Source organism: Triturus cristatus, chromosome 9 (assembly GCF_964204655.1).
Source record: "Triturus cristatus chromosome 9, aTriCri1.1, whole genome shotgun sequence".
Classification (NCBI taxonomy): domain Eukaryota; kingdom Metazoa; phylum Chordata; class Amphibia; order Caudata; family Salamandridae; genus Triturus; species Triturus cristatus.
The window spans coordinates 191501351-191522647 of record NC_140592.1 but is presented as its reverse complement, the minus strand read 5'-3'; the positions used below and the strand labels follow the sequence as shown (position 1 = coordinate 191522647).

The 21297-nt window shown below is 44.1% G+C and overlaps 1 protein-coding gene across 6 annotated transcripts in view; it reads left to right on the top strand.

The window, feature by feature from the left end:
- PTPRG (protein tyrosine phosphatase receptor type G) overlaps positions 1-21297 on the top strand; it is a 1080885-nt gene that overhangs the window by 930928 nt on the left and 128660 nt on the right. For all 6 annotated transcript variants that reach the window (XM_085624730.1, XM_085624729.1, XM_085624728.1 and 3 more), the window contains one exon: positions 17611-17702. In XM_085624730.1, coding sequence (XP_085480856.1) covers positions 17611-17702 — 92 coding nt within the window. The remainder of the gene's footprint in view (positions 1-17610; positions 17703-21297) is intronic.

The following is a 21297-nucleotide window of genomic DNA, read 5'->3' as shown; positions in this document are numbered from 1 at the left end:
AGCTTTGAACAAAGCAAAGCACACTTCCTTGGCCTTTCAGTACCCAAGCAGCAGTTTTACCAACAGCTTTGCCCTTTTTGAGACTTTGGAAGAGGCATCACTAAAGGTAACCACTTAAACCTGCCTCCACACCAGCGGACCCATCAGCCTTTTTAAGGTAGAGGTCAGGAATCCAGCTGACAGAGCCCAGATATTCATGGGCAATCCACTATCTAGTCCCCTGCCACTCCACAGCACCTTTAGTTTGCCTTCGGACGCGATTTGTCGCAAAGTTGGAGGCAGGATAAGTTATTACCTCCACAGGTGCCAAAGATATGGGTGCTTCAAGTTGTCCAGGATGCATACATCCTACCTTTACTATCCACCCCTCCGCACAAGCCAGCTACATCACAACACTTTCTGGAGACCACTTGTCCACCTTACAGGAGAAAATTCAGGTTCTCTTGGACAAGGGAGCCATAGAGAGAATGTGTCCATCAGAAAGAGGGACTGGCTGCTACTCCCATTACTTTCTGGTGCCGAAAAAAGATGGAGGACTTCGTCCTATTTTAGATTTGTGCCCTCTTAACTGCTTGCTTAAAAAGGACAAGTTTAAGATGCTCCCCCAGGCTCATGTTTGTTCTGCTCTGGATCCAGGATGCTGGATAGTGCAGTTGGGCTTACACTGCCCCTATTTTCACGTTCTAATCCTGCAGTCTCACAGGCATTACCTATAGTTTCAGGTTAGCCACGAGCACTTTCAGTTCTCCTCTTTAGCCACGCTGTTGTCCGTAGGGGTGCACAAATGTAATGGTGGTAGTCACTGCACATCTTTGAATGTTGGGGGTACCAGTCTTCCCATACCTCAATGGCTGGTTCCTGAAGGTGAGCTTGTCTCAATCACTTATTGACAACCTCCAGTTGACTGCCAATCAGTTAACATCTTTATAATTTTCCATCCATGTGCCAAAGCCACACCTGATCCCTTGACAGAAGCTCCCTTTCATTGGAGCCATCCTGGATATGGTATTGCTCCTAACCTCTCCTCCGCATCAATGAGCCCAGGACATTCAGGCTACAATACCGATGTTTCAACCTTTGACCTGGGTCTCATTGAGAGCAGCTCTGAGACTATATGACCTCCTGAATCCTGCTACTGGACCATGCTTGATGGCACATGTGAGCTGTACAGTGGGATTTAAAGTCACAGTGGGCTCTGCAATGGGGGGGGAACTTGTCAGAGTCCATTCAGGGTTTGGAGGAGACTGCAACAGACATGCAGTGGTGGCTGCCAGAACGCAAATGGAGCAGGGCAGAACTTTATCCCTACACTGCCCAGAACTAATAATCATGGCAGATGCATCTTTGCTGGGCTGAGAATGTTATCTTGTGGAGTTGGGGATCAGAGGACTTTGGTCTCTGTGAGGCAGCAAGAGGTATGATTGAGGGGCGTCCTTTCCTTGAAAAAAGTGTGACTACAGGGAGATGCTTGCACTCCACTTTCAGAGAAACACGTTGTGGAAGACCCGTTGTGTGTGTATATAGAAAGTGACAAGCAAGGTCATTATAACACATAAATATATCCTCTATTTCCTTAAACTTAATTTAGTCGATGAGGGTTATTAAGTAAGTGGGATCTCTAGTCCTGAGGAAGTCCAAACGACCCCATAAGGACGATTGATAATGGACGAAACATGTGGGCAAAAGAGCAGTAAGGAGGGATGAGGGGCACTAATTGCACCCTTTATCATCCCCATTTGGCATCTTTTAAGTCCAATCCGGGGTGTCCAAGAATAAAGACTGATTAGGCCATCAGTGAGATGGTTTTAAACTTTATCTATTTTTGTCTTTTTGTTCTGCTAAGTACATCCTAGCATAGGATATAGTATTGTCTCCCCTATATCCCTTTGCTGTATTCCATGCATTGGTCTGCACAGGGATGTTCTAGTAACCCTTCACCTGGATCCTCACGAGTCCATCTGCAAGGCGTGTAAATCCTTCGGGTCGAAGACGCTGCATGATCTACATGCAAAATGTCTCGAAATGTCCAGACGCACCGTCGATGACACTCTGAATATCTTTGGATCCAAAGAGTATCACCACAAAGCTCATGCCCAGGCCTCAGCAGCAGATGAGGGCTCTTTCTTCCATGGCAACAGTTCAGGGTCCGAGGTTGAAATCCGGGACCTTCCACTAAGCCAAATTGCGAGTGCTGTGCCCCATCCTTCCCGGCCACAGCCTCAACAAACCATCCCAAAGGGTCGTCCATCTGGTTCTGACTGACTGAAGCTTTCGCACGGGCCACCATTGCTTTCGGGCCATGGTTGGTACTGATCATCTGTACCAGAAATGCCTAGCCCCAGCCTGACACCGAAAGAACAGCACAAAGCCCATTCCCACCAGTCTTCTTCCTCGAGCTAAAACTCAAAATCGAATGCACCAGCACTGAAACCAACATCGGATTAGAAACACTCTGTATCCAAACCTTCGGTGCTTTAGGCAATTTCAGAAACCAAAGTCTTAGTTTTGCCAAACAAAACGCGAGCCCCGAAACTGTCAAACCTGTACTTGAAAGTTTGCAAGAACATCTTGATTCCAGACAGAAGCAGCTGGTGATTCATCGTGACACCGGTCACATCCTGGCTACACCACCTCACACAAAGGAGAAGCCAGCCAAAAGACTCTTACCTTTTGAGGAAGCTCTGGAAAACCCCTGCCCACCAAATCAGATAGAGGTTGGATAATGCCATCAGTCTACCGCCCATTAGTCCACCATCACCACTGGCACCAAGGGAGCGCACTCCACCACCTTCACTTCCTGCAGACACGCTCTATTCCTCAGAGGATTATATTAATTATTTTGAAGATGATGGGGACCAGCATTCTATTCCCCCTCAGGGTGACTTGTGGGACACTTACGACAGAGACCCACGTGCAGACACTAACGTGGACCTCTATCTGTCAAAACCTTCTCCTCCAGATGATACCACTACATATTATGACATCATAGGGAGGGCAACTAGTTACCATAAGGTTCAGCTCCACACTGAACCACTGAGGATGATTTCCTATTCGAGAAACTTTCATCCATTCAATGCTCTGCGCAATACTGGTCGATACTTAAAGGTATCCTTAGACATACAACAGATATTTTTATGGACCGGGTAAAAGCATGTGTCCTTACACCACGGGTAGATATAGAATATAAGCTGTCCCCTACTGACCCAACATACATAAAGGGTCAACTACCACCTAACGTTTGTGCTTGCAACAGCAAGAAAAAGGGCTAACTCACAAACATCTGGAGAGGCACTCCCACCAGATTAGGTTTCACAATCAATGCAGTCATATCTCAGCTGCAGCTCCTCCAGATATGTTAACTGAGAGCCATCCTCCAGTCACACAGAGGGATAGCTTACCCAAATACAAAAAGAACTCAAACCTTTCAAGCACATATTCCACAGTTTAAACCTATCCAGTGTCTCATAGGGACAATGGTTATGCGTCTCCTTGGAATCATGGTGTAATTCATAGCCATAGTTCCTAATGTAAGGCTGTATATGCGCCTGTTTCAAGATTGCTTAGTGCATCAATGGACACAAGCAGACAGTCAGTTATATGATTTAGTGTTGATCAGCTGTCAAGCTTCCCACTCTCTTCAGTGGTGGAATACCAGAAGTCTTCTAAAGGGGCAGCCTTTCCTGGACCCAGTTCCTCAGAGGATCATAACAGACTGACTGTACAGGGCCACTGAACACACAAACTCATCTCCATATCAATCACATAGAGCTGCTAGCTGTTCATCTAGCGCAGGAAGCTTTCCTTCCTTACCTCACTGGCAAAGTGGTTCTCATCAAAACAGACAAAATGACTACCATGTATTATCTCCAAAAACAGGGGGGCACCAGGTCACCTCAGCTATCTCACCCAGACTTGACCTAATGGACGGATGCACTCAGGCACAACATTCACCTTTTAGGAGAGTACATACCGGGGTTAGACAACGACTTTGCGGAGCTCCTCAGCAGGAGACGACTGGGAGCTCAACCCACAAGTTTTCAACCCATTCTTCCAACAATGGGGTCACTCAGATATAGACCTATTCGGCACAGCAGAAAATGCTAAATGCCCAAACTTCACCTCCAGGTTCCCATACCCACAGTCCAGTGCAGCACACTGGCTGAGTTGTTCAGGCATATTTGCTTACACTTTTCCACCTCTCCCACTTTTTTCACATCTTATTCGCAAAGTTTGGCAGACTGTCTCTAACTCTCGTCCTAGTGGCTCAGACATGGGCCAGACAAACATTGTTCACCACACTACTGGAACTCTCAGTAGTCCCACACCTGGTACTTCCCAACTGGCAGGACCTTCTAACCCAAAACCAGGGACCAGTACCACATCCAAACGCCAGATCGCTCAATCTTGCAATCTGGCTCCTAGAGTCTTAAAATTTAGATACTTGAATCTACCTCAAAAGTGTATGGCTAGTCTTAAAGAAGGAAGAAGATCCACTACTAGAGCCTGTTATGCGGCAAAGTGGAAATGTTTAATTGACTATTGCCATTCAAAATATATTGACCCCTTAAAAGCAAAACCTCAGACATTGTCTGCTATTTAGTTCACTAGCATACCTCTGGGCTAGAGTTCACTCCCATAATGTTACATCAAGCAGCAGTAGACGCATATCTGCAAAAACACCCCACTATATTCAGAATCCCTCGAATCAAAGCTTATTAACAGGGCCTCAAATGAGTCATTGCACCTGGTGTACTCCTAAACCCTGCTTGAAATCTCAACATTGTGTTAACAAGGCTAATGGGATCCCCATTTGAGCCTTTACACTCATGCTCTCTCCAGTTTCTACCCTGTAAACTTACATTTCTCATTGCACTCACTTCACTCAGACATGTCAGTAAGCTTCAGGTATTAACTCTAGAATAACCTTTTTTCCAACTTCATAAAGACATGGTGGTACTACATACAACCCTAAATTCCTTCCAAAAGTTGTTTCTCAGTTCCACATAAATCAATCGATTGAGCTCCCAGTGTTCTTTCCCAACCTGACTCAGTTGCAGAAAGAGCTTTACACACCCTGGATGTAAAAAGAGCTCTTATGTATTATATTGACAGAACACAGTCATTTAGGAACACATAACAACTTTGTTGCGTTCTCTCAACCACTCAAAGGAAGAACAATTTCTAGATCAAGTATTTCAGGTTGCATTGTAAAATGTATCCAAACTTGTAATGCTAAAGTCAGAAAAACTCTACCTACCCCTCCAAAAGCTCACTCTACTCGCAAAAAGGGAGCTTCTGCGGCATTTTTAGGGAATAGGCCCATGGCTGACATATGTAAGGCAGCTACATGGACCACACCGCACACAATTACAAAAAATTGCTGTTTAGATGTCATGACCCGACCGTAAGCCAATGTTGGTCAAGCAGTTCTAAGAACTTTATTTCAAACGACTGCAAGCCACACAGGCTAATCACCATGTATGGAGGAAAGCTGCTTTATAGTCTGTGCTAAGCACGTGTATCTACAGCCACACATGCCTCAACAGGAAAATGTTACTTACCCTGTAAGCATCTGTTTGTGGCATTTAATGTGGTAGATTCACATGTGCCCACCCTTCTCCCCGGATACCTGTGTGGATTGCAATTACAAATATATACACAACACATTTTCTTGTATAGTCCTCTCACTAGGATACATCATCTTCACTCGCCAAGCGGAAAACAATCTCAACAATGGGGTTGAGGGCCATGCGCATTGTAAGCAAGAGGAGTACCTCATTACTCGAAAGACTTCTTTGAAGAAAAGCAACATGCACACTTTCAAGCCCAACACTAGGTGGCAGATGCTAAGTGTTATCCCTGGCATCTTTTGGCATGTTTCCCCTGTCTTTTTGCTTTTTGGCCTCCTAGTTTTAATGGTACGTTGGACTTTGTTTTGCTGGTTTAGTGCCTCTGCGCACTTTCTCACTGTTGTTCAGTGTTAAAGTGCAAGTGCTCCTATTGCAAATTATGTTTATGGATTTGTGTTTCCATGTTAAGCTTATTTGATTTACTACCAAGTCCCTAGTATAACGCACTGTGTGTGCTCAGGGCCTCTAGTTCAAATGCTGCTCGTGGACCTGCGGTGCTGATTGTGCCACCTACACAAGCAGCCTTTCAAAGGTATCTCAGAGCCGCGCACAGTTTTTACTGTCCTGTCTGCCTGGCAAGTCACCCACTTGTCAGAACCTTACCTTTCCTTGTCTTAGTCTTACATGTAAGGCACCCCTCAGGTGTCCCATCATACCCCAATGGGCAGGGTGCAATGTATGTGAAAGGTAGGACAGGTGCTGGTATGTGTGACATGTCCTGATAGTTAAATACTGCCAATTTAGTTTTTTACTGTTGAAAGTCTATCTGCCCCATTAGCTAACATGGGATTTGCTTTGTAACATCTTACAAATATAATTTTCCATTGGGACAAGATAGAGAAATGGAGTTTAGGCTCCCTGAACTCAGAATTTATTAACACATCTTTTTAGGGAGATGGTTTTTAAATTGTGGGTTGAAAATGCCACTTTTAGAAAGTAGGTATTTTCTTGTTTAATTATTCTATGTGCCTCTGCTGGTTTGTGTATTGCTTGTCTGGTTTTGGAGTGACGGGGGCTGGGGATGTGCATTCACTGTAGACAGCCACAAGGGGGTGTTGAGGTGTGTTCTGCCTTTCCTGGTTGACTCGTAGTTGGGCTGGATAGGCCTGGTCTGCATTTAGAGTGGTGGGAGGGGTGTTCACTAGGACATGAATAGGCAGTGTCTTCTCTGTACAATGCGGTCTCCACCTCGTGTAGTGAAGCTGGGCCAGAAAGGGGAGAACTTGTTTGGACTGGGTTCAGAGACTCTTGCTACAGAGATAACAAAGAGAAAATGTGGTATAAATATTGGGGCCCTGGATCAAGGAACCTGCCAAGAAGAAGAGCTGGGGAAGCTGTGAAGACAGACTACCACTTTGCTGAGTGCTTTGCTGGCCTGCAGTAGCTGCTTCTGTCTTGGGCAGAGAAAGGACTTGGCTGAACTTTCTTCAACTTCCTTGTTTGAGTTTCTCCAAGTGCTTGATGTAGAGGTTGCCCCCTGTTAAAGACGTCTCAGGGACAGCAAAGACTTCACCTTCCTCTGGGTACCGCCTTTGGGACCGTGGGTCTCGGTTGCAACAGAGGAAAACCACAACCTGACACCGTCACCAAGACCGTCAGCAGTTCCGTGACCTGAAAGCACTGCAGAGGGCACCTATGCCCATCTGCTGCCGACACTGAGTGGCTGCTTGCACCGCAGCCTGTGGGCACCGCACTCTGCACTGCCTAGCTTCAATCCGCCCTGGACTCTCTGATGATGCCGCTGTCAGCTGACATCACCGCCGCGGTCTGCACCATGGTCTGGGGGTCCCGCTCGTAAGCTACACGAAGCACTGCCCCGCCCCACACCACAGCCTCGGGCCTCTGACGCCTGGCCCAATGAATGCGGACCTTCGACAGACACTGTTGCTAGCACCGTGACCATCAGCACCGCGACTAGCACTGCCCCACCCTGGTCACACAGACTCCGCTGGGCGCCCTCCACTGAACCGCTCCCTGCACTGCAACTTAAGGGCCCTGCACACCATACCGATTCATTGCACACTGCCTTCTTGACGCCAATCACTGTCAGCTCACACCGCCATGGTTGGCCGGAACAAAAAGGTACTATGTAAAGGGTCTCCCGATACCGCAGCCTGGCCGTACCACCATGGTCAGCCGGAACCATGGTCTTTGTTTATCCACACCACCGTAGTAGCCCCGGGTAGAGCTATCCACTTCAAGGATCTGTTTTTCAAGTCTGTTTTTGATTTATGAGTACTTTTACATAACTGTATGTTGGATGGTTATCGTTTTGGTCTTGTTTTACACAGATAAATATTGGATATTCTTCTTAAACTGGTGTGGTGTCTTTTTGTAGTTTTTTCACTTTATTACTGTATGTTATGTGCAAATGCCTTACATGCTGCCTGAGATAGGCCTGACTGCTCGTGCCTCGCTACCAAGGGGGTGAGCAGTGGTTATTTCCGTATGGTATCCCCCTTACCCTGACTGGAAAGAAGGGTCTCTACTTGGACAGGGTAACAACCTGCCAGCTAGAGACCCCTTTTGTAACACTAAGCATGTGAATCTACAGCACTACATGCCACCAACAGATCCTTACTGGGTAAGTAACATTTTCCTTGCCATTCCAAGATGGCACCATATTTAGAAGCAGTGGTGAACATTTTGGATTGGTACAACAATAATACATTTGGCACTATACCATTCCAAGATGGGCACACCATGCAATATTTACCCTGTGGCCATATTGGAATAGTTATGGGGATAGTGCAACATTGTTTTTGCTCTCCAAAATGTGCCACACATTGCTCCTAAAACTTGCAGCTATGTTAGAATTTTAAATGGATGATGCACTACCTAAAATATGATTGCAGTTCTGTTGCTTCTACTAGGCAGCACGTGTTTTTTTCTACTTTAATCTTCTGCATATGCTTTGTTGAATTTGTGTGCATGTTTTATTCTGGATAGCAAGTGGGTGAATGCAGGGGTGGTCAGTAAGTGAATGAAAAGATGCATGAGTGTAAGGATGAGTGACAGGCTGCATGTATGATAATGTATTGAGTGACTGAACCCAACAGTAATTAAAGAGGTGCTTTCATTTATGAACCAGGACTATTGGTATTTGCAAGGTTTTAGCAGCTTGTATTCTACCTCAGTATTCAAGCACACTGAGCATTGCTAAAACTGTAAAACATCCTTCTGTTAAAACTTCTAGTTTTTCCTCTTGTAATTACCCTTGCACAAGTGTCCTAGGCCTTTTTAGGTCGAGCCTAGCGCAGCGCGCATCCGCTGCTCTAGGAGATGACCTTTTGGAATCGGTCTTCACTTTTCCTCACAGGCGTGCTTGTGGTGGCATCCACCTTGCGGGAGCGAACAGCGGCGCACACGGGCCATCTGTTTCCAATTAGCATGGCCGCGCATGCTTGTTTATATTTCTCTACTTTCGCTTCCACTGCCTGTCTCACCTTTGCCCTCCCTTGTTTTGATTAGGACTTGAAACCCGATAATCTAGTTCCAACGACTGCGCCCCAGTGCCCTCAGTCAGATTATTATCGTATCCAGAGCCGGGCCCTTACTCAGAATGAGTGAGCCTTGGGCTAAAAAAATAAAATAAGAAAGTTACCGCCCTTGTTGCAAAATGAGGCAATGGGGGCTTTGCACAGGTCCGTCACTGGCTACGCTGGCTGGTTTACATCAAATCAGTGACTTGCTTCCGATGACCAACATCTTCCACCACCCCCCAACCCATCTAAATTGTCCACAACTTAGTTCCGGCAGGATGGTGCCAAGTTGTTTTTAAAAGTCTAGCTTAGGCAGCGCATGCGCTGTTTCTCTAAGCTGTAGTCAGTCAAGTGTTCATCTTGATCGTGGCGGCGCCCACTTCGCTTCGGTTTCAGCACGCTTTAATTTATAGCTGAGCTCGCCGAAGCACTTCCTGTTTTAATATTGACTTTGTGCATTCCTTCGCACCCATCGACGTGCACTTTACAGTGCCCCTGGGGTACAAGCCGGGACCGACTAGAGTGCTCCCCTGTCAGTATGCACTCTATGGTGCCCCCGGGGCACAGACAGGCATCCACTCCAGTGCACCTTTTGGTTGTGCTTGTGCGCTATGATGGCAGCTTGCAACATGGAGGAGAGATGTACCTGGCTGCTGGTGTTCAGCTCAGCCTTTCGCTGCAACCGCTTTAAAATCCTGCTCCCCTCTTTTTCCTCTGCAGTAAGTAAAACCGGATGGGGGAGCTAGTATGCCGAAAGACTTCTGGTGCAGGGGACTGTATTTTGTTTCTTTTGGCTTTTCGGCTCATCGTTCCTTCCTCCTATTTGCTTGCATAGCTCACCTCCAGTCGTTGTTTGCCACCCGCCCCCTACTTTTAGCTCATTGTTGGTTGTTTAATTTTAGTGAGTTCTTGCGGTGCTAGAATAATACTGCCTCTACCATCCCTTCCAAGCGTATTTTCTTAAAGTTGAATATGGAGAATACATTCATGGAGAAAAATATGAAACCGCTCCTAATAACTAGTTAAACCAGCGTAAAAAGTGTTTCTTCTGCTGCCTTTTCCATTTTAACACTACTTTGCTCTAATAAGATTTTTTATTGTTGTTGCTTTTTGTTCTTTACTTCACTTGGGTGTAAAAAAGCTTTTCATGTAAAGGGAAAAGCCTAGAATGGTAGAGAGTGGTTCTGAATTGAAACTGGGAGACGTGAGGTTACTGGATGACCGTCTCCTAGGACGCTGTCCTCGAGTGCAGGAAATATGTTTAACAACTTAAAGCCTCACACAGATTCAACGCAGAGGTTTCCTCAGAGTTTCTAGCTTGGAGTTGTAGAGCCTGCCATGGCGCTATACACCTTTGCAAGGCAAGAAATTAGGAATGGAGTAGGAGAGTGTGTAATAACCTCTTTAATTTAGAGTGCAGTGACTGTTGTTCCAGGGAATGAGACTTCACAGGGAGTCTAGTCTCTCTTTTCAAGAATATGAACGTAAAACAAGAACAGGTTGTTTTAACAGAGTTCAACGTTAACCATTCATGTTTGCAATGATACTGTTGCGTCTGGACATAATCTGTACATTGTAATTGTATTTAAATTTTTAAATGTTTCAGGACGTTGTCTCGTGGCAGCTTTCGTTTAACATTAGTGTCTATTGACGTGTGCAAGTTTGCTTCTAAATCAATATGTCTTCTCGTGGCACAACATTTCTAGCGAAATTCTTGAGAATGTCACCTTTCTAGAGAACATTTTGCATAGGCTAAACTTATCCTCTCTATTTTTTTGGAAAGCTAATAACTTAAGTGCAAGCAATGCCGTTTTTCCTTTTAGGTCTGCAGATACGATCAACATGCCATACAACACTAAGAAAAGAAGTCCCAAGCATAGAATGCACTATTATCTTTATCACATGAGTTATCTAGCCAAAGGGTGCTCCGGAAACACAAAACACATTTGTGTCTCCCTTCTTGGAAAATACAAGACCAGGCTGATCATCTTTAGAGTGTTGCAGTATGAGGGATTCAAGGGCCGCTCTATGGGTAATGTGCCTCTTGCAGAAATTTGTGCGTTGAACGTCAGTCTCCAATGCAAGCAGACTGACATCTTTCAGAGGTTGATAAGACCAGTGCTGTTGAGTTGTGCAATACGGGGGAGTGGGCACTGTTGTTCAAAGCATTAATTTAGCTCCTGATCTTGGCAGCAGAGGCTGTGTGAAAAAAGGTAATATTTCTATCATGCCTATAGAATAAGTAATGACCTCTACTGCATGACAGACCACATCCGGAGTTGGAAGCGTGTGTGTTAGACTACATCTTTCCATAAGCTACACTGCCTTTTTTCATGGCTAGCTCTTCTGTTGCTTTTGATAAGTGAACTCCCTGTGTCCTTACAGAGTTCTCTGTTCTCTGCATCCATCACAGCACCTCCTTCGGTCTCTCATTACTTCTCCACCATGTGTTCCTTTAGGCCCCTCCTCTTTTCTGGTTTTTTTAGAGCCCAAAGACACAGATCTGTAGCTTAGCTCCCACCTATTTGTTTGTTCGAGCCTAGCCCTGCGCGCATGCACTGCTCCATGGGGAGGCCTCTTGGAATCACTCCAGATTTTCTCAAAACTTGTCCGTGTAGTTTTTCAACTTCCACACATTCTATTGGCCTTTGCGTGTGGCTTTCAAAAATGAAAGCACGCAATTGGCCAGAGGCGGGTGCTTGTCCCACCTTTTCTGTAAATGTTCACTCCCACGGCCTCCAGCTGTCGGGAGCGAGCAGAGGCGCACAGGTTGCCTGCTGCGTTCCTCATCATGGATCATTAAACACAGCGCGGTCACGCGCAGCTGGAACCGGACAACTTCTTTTCTTGTTTCATCACGCTGCGCACGACTGCAACTCCTTTCAGTGCATGGGGCAACCCAGCAGTCACTTTCACGATTCAGCCGCCCATGGGGTCTCATGCAGCCGTTCTTAATTTTGGCATGAAGCAGTGGCTGCTGACAGCGTCACGGCTTTGAGGTGCTGCATTCCTACACAAATGTTCACTAACATGTTTTGAATGACGGCAGAACAAAATAGGAAGTTACCCACAATACACTTGTAATAGGTTATTTCAGAGAGTAGTGATGTGACGTGTTTACAGTGTGTCGGGTGGTTGTTTCTGTGATTTCCCAGAGCTGAGAAGCATTTTGCTCTTGTGCAAGCACGCTATAAAGGACAATCCTTTTCGTAATGTTGATGCAGGCTAACCACAGACTGCTGCCGGGGAGCCACAGGAAGCCATTGGCCACATATGTGGTCACAGCTGTGAGCCGGCGCTGTGACTGCAATCCAGAGAAACCACACCAGGCAGCGCTCCCACGGGCACGCAAGTGGTTCTGTGGCTGCGTAGCCAACGTTGGACGTGGTCTGGTGAATTTGAAGCACCGCGAAGCAACCGCAAGGGCAAGGCGGCATAAAAGTGCGATATAAAGATCCTTTGAGATATAAATAGTTGAACAGGTCTGGGTTACTGAGTGAACATTCAATGCAGTGCCCCTAGTTTACATGTGTGTAAGGGACGGGAGGGATCTCCGTGCCCCCGGGCCCCTTTACTGCTCTTCCTCCATGCCGCACAGTTCTCTTCCGAGCTGCCGTCTCTGCTACTAGGTGGTACCAGTGTTCTCGACCTTGGAAGGATTGCAGGTTGAGGTGGCCTTGTTTTTTGGTGCGTTTAATTTTGCAGTGTCCTTCCTTCCTTCCTGTGTATGCGTTTGCTGCATGGCTAAACACTTTAAAGGTCTCAAAGGCGAGACCTATTGGCTATGCCAATGCTTGTCCACCATATTCTTTGTCGACGCTTTCCTCCCATTGGGTTTTCAGTGTTCACCTCCTGTGGATCTGTGTCCATGCCACTGTATTCCTGTCCCTGTAGTCTGTCACTCCATACATTCTGGTACTGCATCAGTTCAATGGGGATTTGGTGGACATAGGGAAATCTCATACCTATAATCACAATAAATATTCAGCCTCTTCTGCAGATTCGTTGACACCATAGAATTGGCACAAGTAACGTTCACTGGTCCTGTGGCATATCCCACTGACACTGCCTTGCTTCAGTAGGCCAGTTCTTTTCTCTTCATTCTGGTGCCCTTGTCAGCCTCAGCTCTCCTAATGCTGCTCTAAAGATCTACGCCATCATCAGGACCACTCCAAACCTATGGTGGAAGTCCAGTTTACAGTACAGGAATGTTCATTTATGCATGCATACATTAATAAGTACATTCTGCAGGGTTGCTGCTTTCGACAGTTTGCCACTTGATTATTAATGATAGAAATTTTAAATCTTTTTATGATGTCTTGCAAATATGACAATCCGCCTTCCTCTTTAGATAATTTTAATAAATGTTCTGTAATGCTTCAAAATAGTAAGAATACACTTTTAGTTCACCACTGAGGGAAGAAAGCTAATCTTCCAGTATGTCTGTATTCCTGCTTACCCAATAAAAAGCATCAACATCGCAACTGTGAATTAATGGAGGTGGTATCGCGTCTGTGGTTGATGGTGGGAAATAGAAAATTAAACTTCATCTAGAGGCTAAAACATTTGATGAAAAATAAATGTCTTTTTTTTTTTAAAAAAGTACAACCTGTCTATTTGTCTCTAATGGTGTTCTCTGATTAGCATGATGCAATTGAAATCATAACACAAGAGAACTGCCATTTTAAAATTGCATGCAGCAATAAGCAGCTCATCTCCTGAGACTGCAAATGTCAATTGATGCAAAAGTCCCCACCTGAGCCGTGTCAGTGTGAAGTAAGTAGGGGAATAAAGGCACCGTTGGTAATAATTGTCTCCAAGCATACAAGACTGAGATTGCCAAGGTTGCCTCTTCAAAAAGTATGAATTTTTACAAAAGCAGATCTTTCAAGCCTGTTTTTCAGAGAATTCTTTTGACAAAATGACAGACATCTCAAGTCTAAGGAACGATCATCCTTTGTAAGTGCAGTGAATGCCATAGCAATTATTTATCACACGTTTCAGGGTGCAAGCTTCACTAGTTATCTAATTCAGTATTTCCTTCTGTGCTGTTCATCTGGGTACATTTAAATACATTTTATATTTTTTGTATTTAAGGTCTTCGGCCTTGTATGGTGTTTTCTAGTGGATTTCAGGTAATGTTTTTCGGGTAACCTCAAGTGGCTAGAAGCTACGTTCACTCACTATCCTCACCATCACTTTTTTTCTCGGGAATGGCTATCTGAGTGTCAGCGGCCAATGAGGTCCGTTTGCCAGGCACAAATGGGCAAAGTAAGTGAAAGGCTTTCAAATGACAGCTCTGAAAATTGAATCACTATGGTGTTTTCTCATTTGAAGGAGTAAGTGTATGAATGACTCTTTAAAGATGAGGTTTGAATTTCATCCTGAAGGAGCCAGTCTGAATAAGGTTGAATACATAGTATGCATATTATAAAAAAGAATTGTGAATAATTTACGTTTTGTCAGCTGCAGAGCATATATAGCATAAGGTGGTGGTGGTGATTAGTCTGTGGTTGATGCATGCAGAGCACCCAGGGATATAATGTTATTTATTTTATTAATGTATTTCTCTGGTTCTCAAAGGATGTGTTTTTAGGTGAGGCAGGGATCTTTGAACATAACCTTATATTTATTGGATCCGCTCTTATGTCACCAGTGTTAGCCAACCTATTTATTTTAAGTAGCAGTATTCTGGATGAAGTTATGGTAAATTTCATATATTAAAGGCTGACATACAGTGCACTGTTGAAGACGTGGTTTTAGTTATATTGCATTTATATAGCGCTTACTACCCCTGACGAGTCATCAAAGCGCTATTTCGGCGAGTACCACGCTACTCCGGAACCCATAAAGGATTTGTGTTGAATTAGTATAGTGAAATATGAAAGCAATTTTTGTGGATGATAGGTTAGTCAGTTATTTGGATTCAGAAGGATAGTGGAGGGAAAAAGGTTTGCATTTTTATAGCGCTTGTTACCCCTGATGGGGTTTTGAAGTGCTTTTTTCGGCGTGTAAAGTTGAGGCTTGCTCCTGCTTCTTTGGAAAAGTTCTCCAGGGTGGATGAAGTGGGATATGGAGTAGACCAAGAAGTCATTGGGTAGTACTTCCACTGTTATAAGTGCAATAATATCGCAAAATAGGGTTAGTGTATTCGAACATGGGATTTTGCGGTTGCAGACCGTGTGTTTGTGGTGCATAGGGTTTGCAACCGCAAAATCCCTTGGTACGCATGGCCCATAGTTATTAGAATGTGGCCGTCCATTTCAGTTGTGCAAGAACTTACTCACTTTGATTTGGATGAGGAGTAATGGGTTGCTAATCCAGTAGTAAGGCCTTTCTAAGTGAACCGCTCCTCTTTTCTTATGATGATTGTGTGCTAAATTTGCAGTTTCTTAGATCTAATATAGTTGCAAACTCCTACATGTGTGGTCTCTTTTGCCATAAATTGATCCTCAAACCACGAAATAACAAACAAGTTGTTTCTTTTACTTTTCTATAGTAACCAAAGAACCTCACTCATTGAAAATCTGACATTCTAGTTAGATTAAAGGTGTGCAAGGCGCTAAAAAGTCGAGCTATCTGGCTCTGGCTCCGCTAGATGTCTGCTATGAAGCTCAAGTCCAAAACGAGCCAAGCTTTCATTTGGCTGCTGGCCGCCACCCACCTCTGACGTCTTGCACCAGTAAATAAAGACCGAGTATTAGCCTTTGATCTAACATGGAGAGTGAACGAATTGTCCATCTAGAGTCTGAAATTCACAATATGAAATCAGAAAACCTGGGAAACACTGGCTTCCCTTCCCGCTTGATCAAATAGTGTGACCCTAGGTAAATATTGTATTTCACTGAGCTACCTTTTTCTTCCTTATCACCTTCAAATATGTGAGTTCATGATATGTGCTTTACAAAAACCTCTTGTGTTTGGTTTAATTATTTTCCATTTATAATATGAATCTAGGCCACATATACGCATGACCACTGACTTGCCTTTCAGTTAACTAATGCCATCGACGTTAGGATGGTGGAGCAAAAATGTTTATAAATGTAAAACCTTTAATAAATATCTCTCAGATTCTGGTCTTACCTGATGTACTAAAGTGAAAAACTTCTGCCAATTTACTATTTAATGTTCTAGCGCGATATCGCACTTTTGTCAGACAATTATGTGAGCATCACTAGAGATGGACTTTGACTCTGCGCACTCGTTAGAAGTAAGGAGTACATGATTTGATTGGGCATAAGTTGTGTGCTTTCACAAAATAAGCGCTTGCCCTCCACACAGCTGTGATTATTTCGTATATTTTTCCAGCTGCCCGAGACAACGTTCAGGTGCCCACATAACAATATAATGCTGGAAAAGTATCTTCGATATCTAGACATTTATGGAGTTTGTCTTCCTCTGCCAGCAGCACAGAGAAACATATACTAGTCCATGTTTTGTTGCATTTGTGTGTGTTATTGTGGTTGGGTCAGAGTGTGAATGCAAAAATGAGTCAGTGGATGGATGATTGGATGTATGAGTGACAGAATACATGTATGATGACCTATTGAGTGCCCACACCATCAGTGACGCGAGACACTTTCATTCATAAACCAGACCTATTGGCATAGCCAATGCTTGCAATTTTGGAGGTAATATCCTATTTTTACATTCTGGTTCTTGCATGATTTACATGTCCAACATTGTCATGGCTTGTCTCTTGTGCAGGCTCTTAGAGCCAAGCCAGACCCTTGGCTCAAGTCTCCCTTTTTATGTGTTGGCTGTGCTGCCTCTAAACCAGCATGGCTATGTGTGGGTTGGGGAATGACCTGGCTTGCTTTCTGCATCGTGCAGCACTGCAATAAACAGCAGGTCTCACCAGGCCTCTGCAGATGTAGTTAATCAGACGCCGGTCCATTCTAGCTCACCACAGTTTAAAGGGGAACTTGTCTTACTAGACAGATGGTGTTACAAAGAGATTACCTGGAAGAGTTATGCCAGGAGCTCCAGGAAGCATCCATGCTTGTCCTTTCATTCAGTGCACAGTGGCACTACCTTCCATCATAAGTCTGTAAAATGTGAGATAGCAGCCACCACTCTGGCTTTAGTAGCTGCAGAGAAGGAGATGAATGGAAACACCCTGACAATTCAATCATCCGTGTGTACAGCAAGATAACTCAAGACACTTTGATTTCTTCCAAAGGTTCAAAGTATACTAGATTTATATCACAGCGCGCTCTTGTTTTTTTTTTTCCCCCCCTTTTTGAGGCTTCTTTCATGGCCAGTGAATGACATAACTGATTTTGCCTTTGCAGGTTGTTTTAAATTAAGGGATTGTTGTAGCAGCATTGGCTTCCATGACAGGTTTATAAACTTTAATCACAAAAACAAATATGTTCATCCTTTGGGTAACAAATTCCCTTATGCCCCAAGATGCTGCCTCCATCACTTGATCTGTTTTGGAACAGAATGTGCTCGAAATTTTTCCTACAACTCTGCTTGTCCTTTTCTTTCTGCAGATGATATGGAGGCAATTCCAGTCAAACAGTTTGTTAAACATATCAGTGAACTGTACTCCAACAACCAGCAGGGTTTCACGGAAGAATTTGAGGTATGCTTTTACTTTACCTAAAATAATCCTGTATAATGGCATTCATTTATATGCAGTTTGTTCGCTTTGACGCGCTAAAATCGCAGTTTGGCTGAGTGCTTGTAGTGTTGCACTGTAAGAACAATTACCGGGAAAAACTCTGCATGTTCTGCTCTGTGAATTATGTGCTTTTTGCACCCTTCTTCATTTGCACCCAGCCATTGGACCTTGAAAGTGTTTAGTATAAACTGGCCCATTTATAAGTAGCTGTGTTTTGGGAGGTCTCAAATTAGAGAAAGGGGGCCTGCCTCTTGTGTAGAGCGGATTCTAGCTTTAAACCACTTCATTGTCTGCAGTTAATATCGAATGGGAACATGGTGCCCAGATTGAAAATTCCAGTGCACCAGTTCAGAATAGTTTCTGTTGGATCCAAGTGGTAGCATGTCAAGCAAATGCCAGTTGCCTGCGCTTGCACCTTGGAAATGGTCATTTAATTCTAGCACTTTGTAGCAGTTTCAGCTGCATTAACCATGTACATGTTTCTTATATTATTTTGTTGAAAACCTATAGTGCAAACCGTATAAACCATCTGCAGCTGGGCAGTTGGATTATACGGCGCACCCGAAGTTACGGGTTCCGAATTTACCTGGGCGAGCCCGAGCCTATGTGGGAAGATATTAACCATCCTTAACGATGCATTTTGTTTCCCCTTCTCCAGTGGCGTAGCAAGGTCAGGTGGTACCCAGTGCGGAAAATTTATTGTCACTCCGCCCTCATTGAAATTATTAAAAGAGGGAAAAATAAGATGCTTCAAGCCTTGCCTTTGTTTTTTTCTTTTCTGTGCACCACTCGTTTTAAATATTTTTATTTTTTTCAAGTGTTGAGCCCCAATTTTTTTCAATTTATTTTAAAAACACATATTTTTGTCATTTTGTCACCCCATCAGTGATGACGCCCGGGGTGGCCCACACCCACCGCACCCCCCTTCCTACACCGCTGCCCTCCTCTATTCGACTTTTAAGTGGAAGCCACATTTGTGCCTCCTTAAGACTGGCCCACTTTCAGGGCATCACAAATATATTTTTCACTTCGTAACAGCATGCAAACTTTACCTAGTTATGGAACTTGGAGGTAAGCAGTTGTGCTAAAACATGGCTTTTCATCAAACTGGTCCTTACACTTTGGCAGTGTTGACTAGACGGACTCTCCTGAGGAGAATTTAATGACTAGAACAATGAGTCCCCGAACTGGGGAACAGAATAAACGTGCCCATGCCAGATGGGGTTTTGTGGCTGTGAATGTGTTTAGTCCTGAAGTGATTTGGCTGAATTGGCTGTGGGTTGCATGGCTGAGCAGGAATATTGAGGCATTTAACAATGTTGATGGTATTCAGGACAAACATTTACCCTCCAGAGAGCACAGCCGGATCAGGACGATCAAACGCGCCTCGGCTTTCTCAATTATTTATGGCTTGAACTCCCAAGCGCTATTCATCACAGCTGGTTTTGGCGCCGTTTAATTACTCCAAATATTAAGCACATCCATGAAGTTGATGTGCCAGAACAAAGGCTTTCGAGGAGCTATAGCACCACAATATTTGCATTAAGATATAGGAGGCAGCTTTCTCTTACACGCCCTTACTATAAAATCCTTTTTATATACCCATAGCACACCACATATGAAATTAACTATTTTTAGGCTGTCGGTTTAACACAGAGCCTTGATGCTTTGTGGAATTTATAACACCAACAGGACAAGAGTTGTGCATTTCAAGAAATGAATATACTCAGTCACCAAAAAGAGAATCTTTTGAGACGATTAAATATACAAGTGCTTCACAAAGTCGATATTCGTAGCGGCATTGTGGTGTTTTTTTCACCTGCTTCTTCCCGGGCGACACCGAATTGTTAACTTTTGCAGCCTTTCCTAATAGCTTCGCAACTTTGAATTAAGTGCAAATTGTAAATGAACTAAATTGGCTATGTTTCTTAATGTGCAAAGTCCGCAGAGGAATCTGGCGCACCTTGAAGAGCGTGTGAGGCTGTCTCACTTATGTGGGGCTAATTATGGATTACGGTTTTTATTTTGTACCCTAGTCACACTACATTTATTTTTCTCCAGTATCTGTGTGTGTGTATATGTATGTATATATGTGTGTGTGTGTAAATGTGTGTATATGTATCTATATATGTGTGTGTATATGTGTGTGTGTATGTGTATATGTGTGTGTTTATAAATATGTACGCATACATATATATTCAATATCCTTGTAGAAGGAATACTGCAAGCATTTTGCACGAAATCAAGGGGTTAAACGCCGCTTCCAGCGTGTTGTATTCATTTTATCAGAATATTCAGTACAACCTTATTTGGGGTTGGCTTACCCATTGACCGCCCCAGCTCGGTGAAGTTAAGCGCCCCGGAGTTTGTGATTCACAAAGATCTGTCAGTCTGTCTATCTAGCAAGAGGCGATCTCCCTGTAGGCTGCATATTTTTGGAGCACTTAATGCGGTAATTCTTCCGCCCCCGCCCCCGCCCCTCCTTGAATATGCCACCTCCTCTGGCCATCTCATACTTGCCTTACATTTGTTTTCTTTTTTAGGTGGGGGGAGGGGGGGGGGGGTATTATCTTTTTTTTTAATCCTCCGTCGAGGGTTTTCCTCCGCCCCCAGTGTCTTTCACTTGCAGAATCAGTCGAATGGAATGCTAAAGGTTTCCAACATGCTCTTTAAATAACGAAAAATAAACCTTCCGGGGACTGTGATGATGAAAACTGTGTTTTGATGTGGTACGCGGTGATAAACTAACTTTAGTGTATTAGTTATGGCCTGATACTCCTCGTCAACACTTCATTCACCACATTTGCAGCAGCTGTGCTCCGCTAATGAGCCCCCTGATTAGCTCTTCCCATACCTCGCGTTTGAAGCTGGTTGCAAGCGAGCACGTGACATCGGGATGATTTACAAGGTCGTCAGTGACAACATCAAAATTAACATATTCCCATTTCATTTGCTTTGGCAGCAAATTGGCTCCTCTTCTGCTGTGCTTGCAGGCAGCGATACTAAAACCAAAATAGGTGTATTCAAAACCGAGAGGTACATTTTTTAAAAAACACAAAGTTCAGAGTCCATTCTGTATTAGAAGTAAAATTGGGCATGGGTGGCTAATGTTTTCTTGCACGCTTAACACGAACAGATGGGTTTGAGACACCTCCGACTACTGTCACGCATGAAAGGTCACACAAAAATCCCTTTTTGTTCAAATTGACCTTTCTGCCTTGTAATGAGGTTTCCATTTCAGTTACTCTCGACAGGAGCCATGTGAGCAGCCCCTACCATCGCCTTTAGGGTCTAATGGAGCTTGATGGCGGCTTTTTTTATGCATCACCTTCATTTTGATGCTCTTCCCTTCCAGCAACATATTCACCATCCCAGTCCTTCACTACTTTCATCTTTAATTTAGGGGCTGCTGTTATTATCTTTTTCTTGACAAAACTCTTTAATAGCTGCATAGTTTCCCTGGGGCATGAGTGACTAGCAGCTCCAGTACAGGGGTTTTCTTTACTTTCTGGGGCTTGGTGTCTTAGCGCTATAATAAGATAAACAAGACTACAAT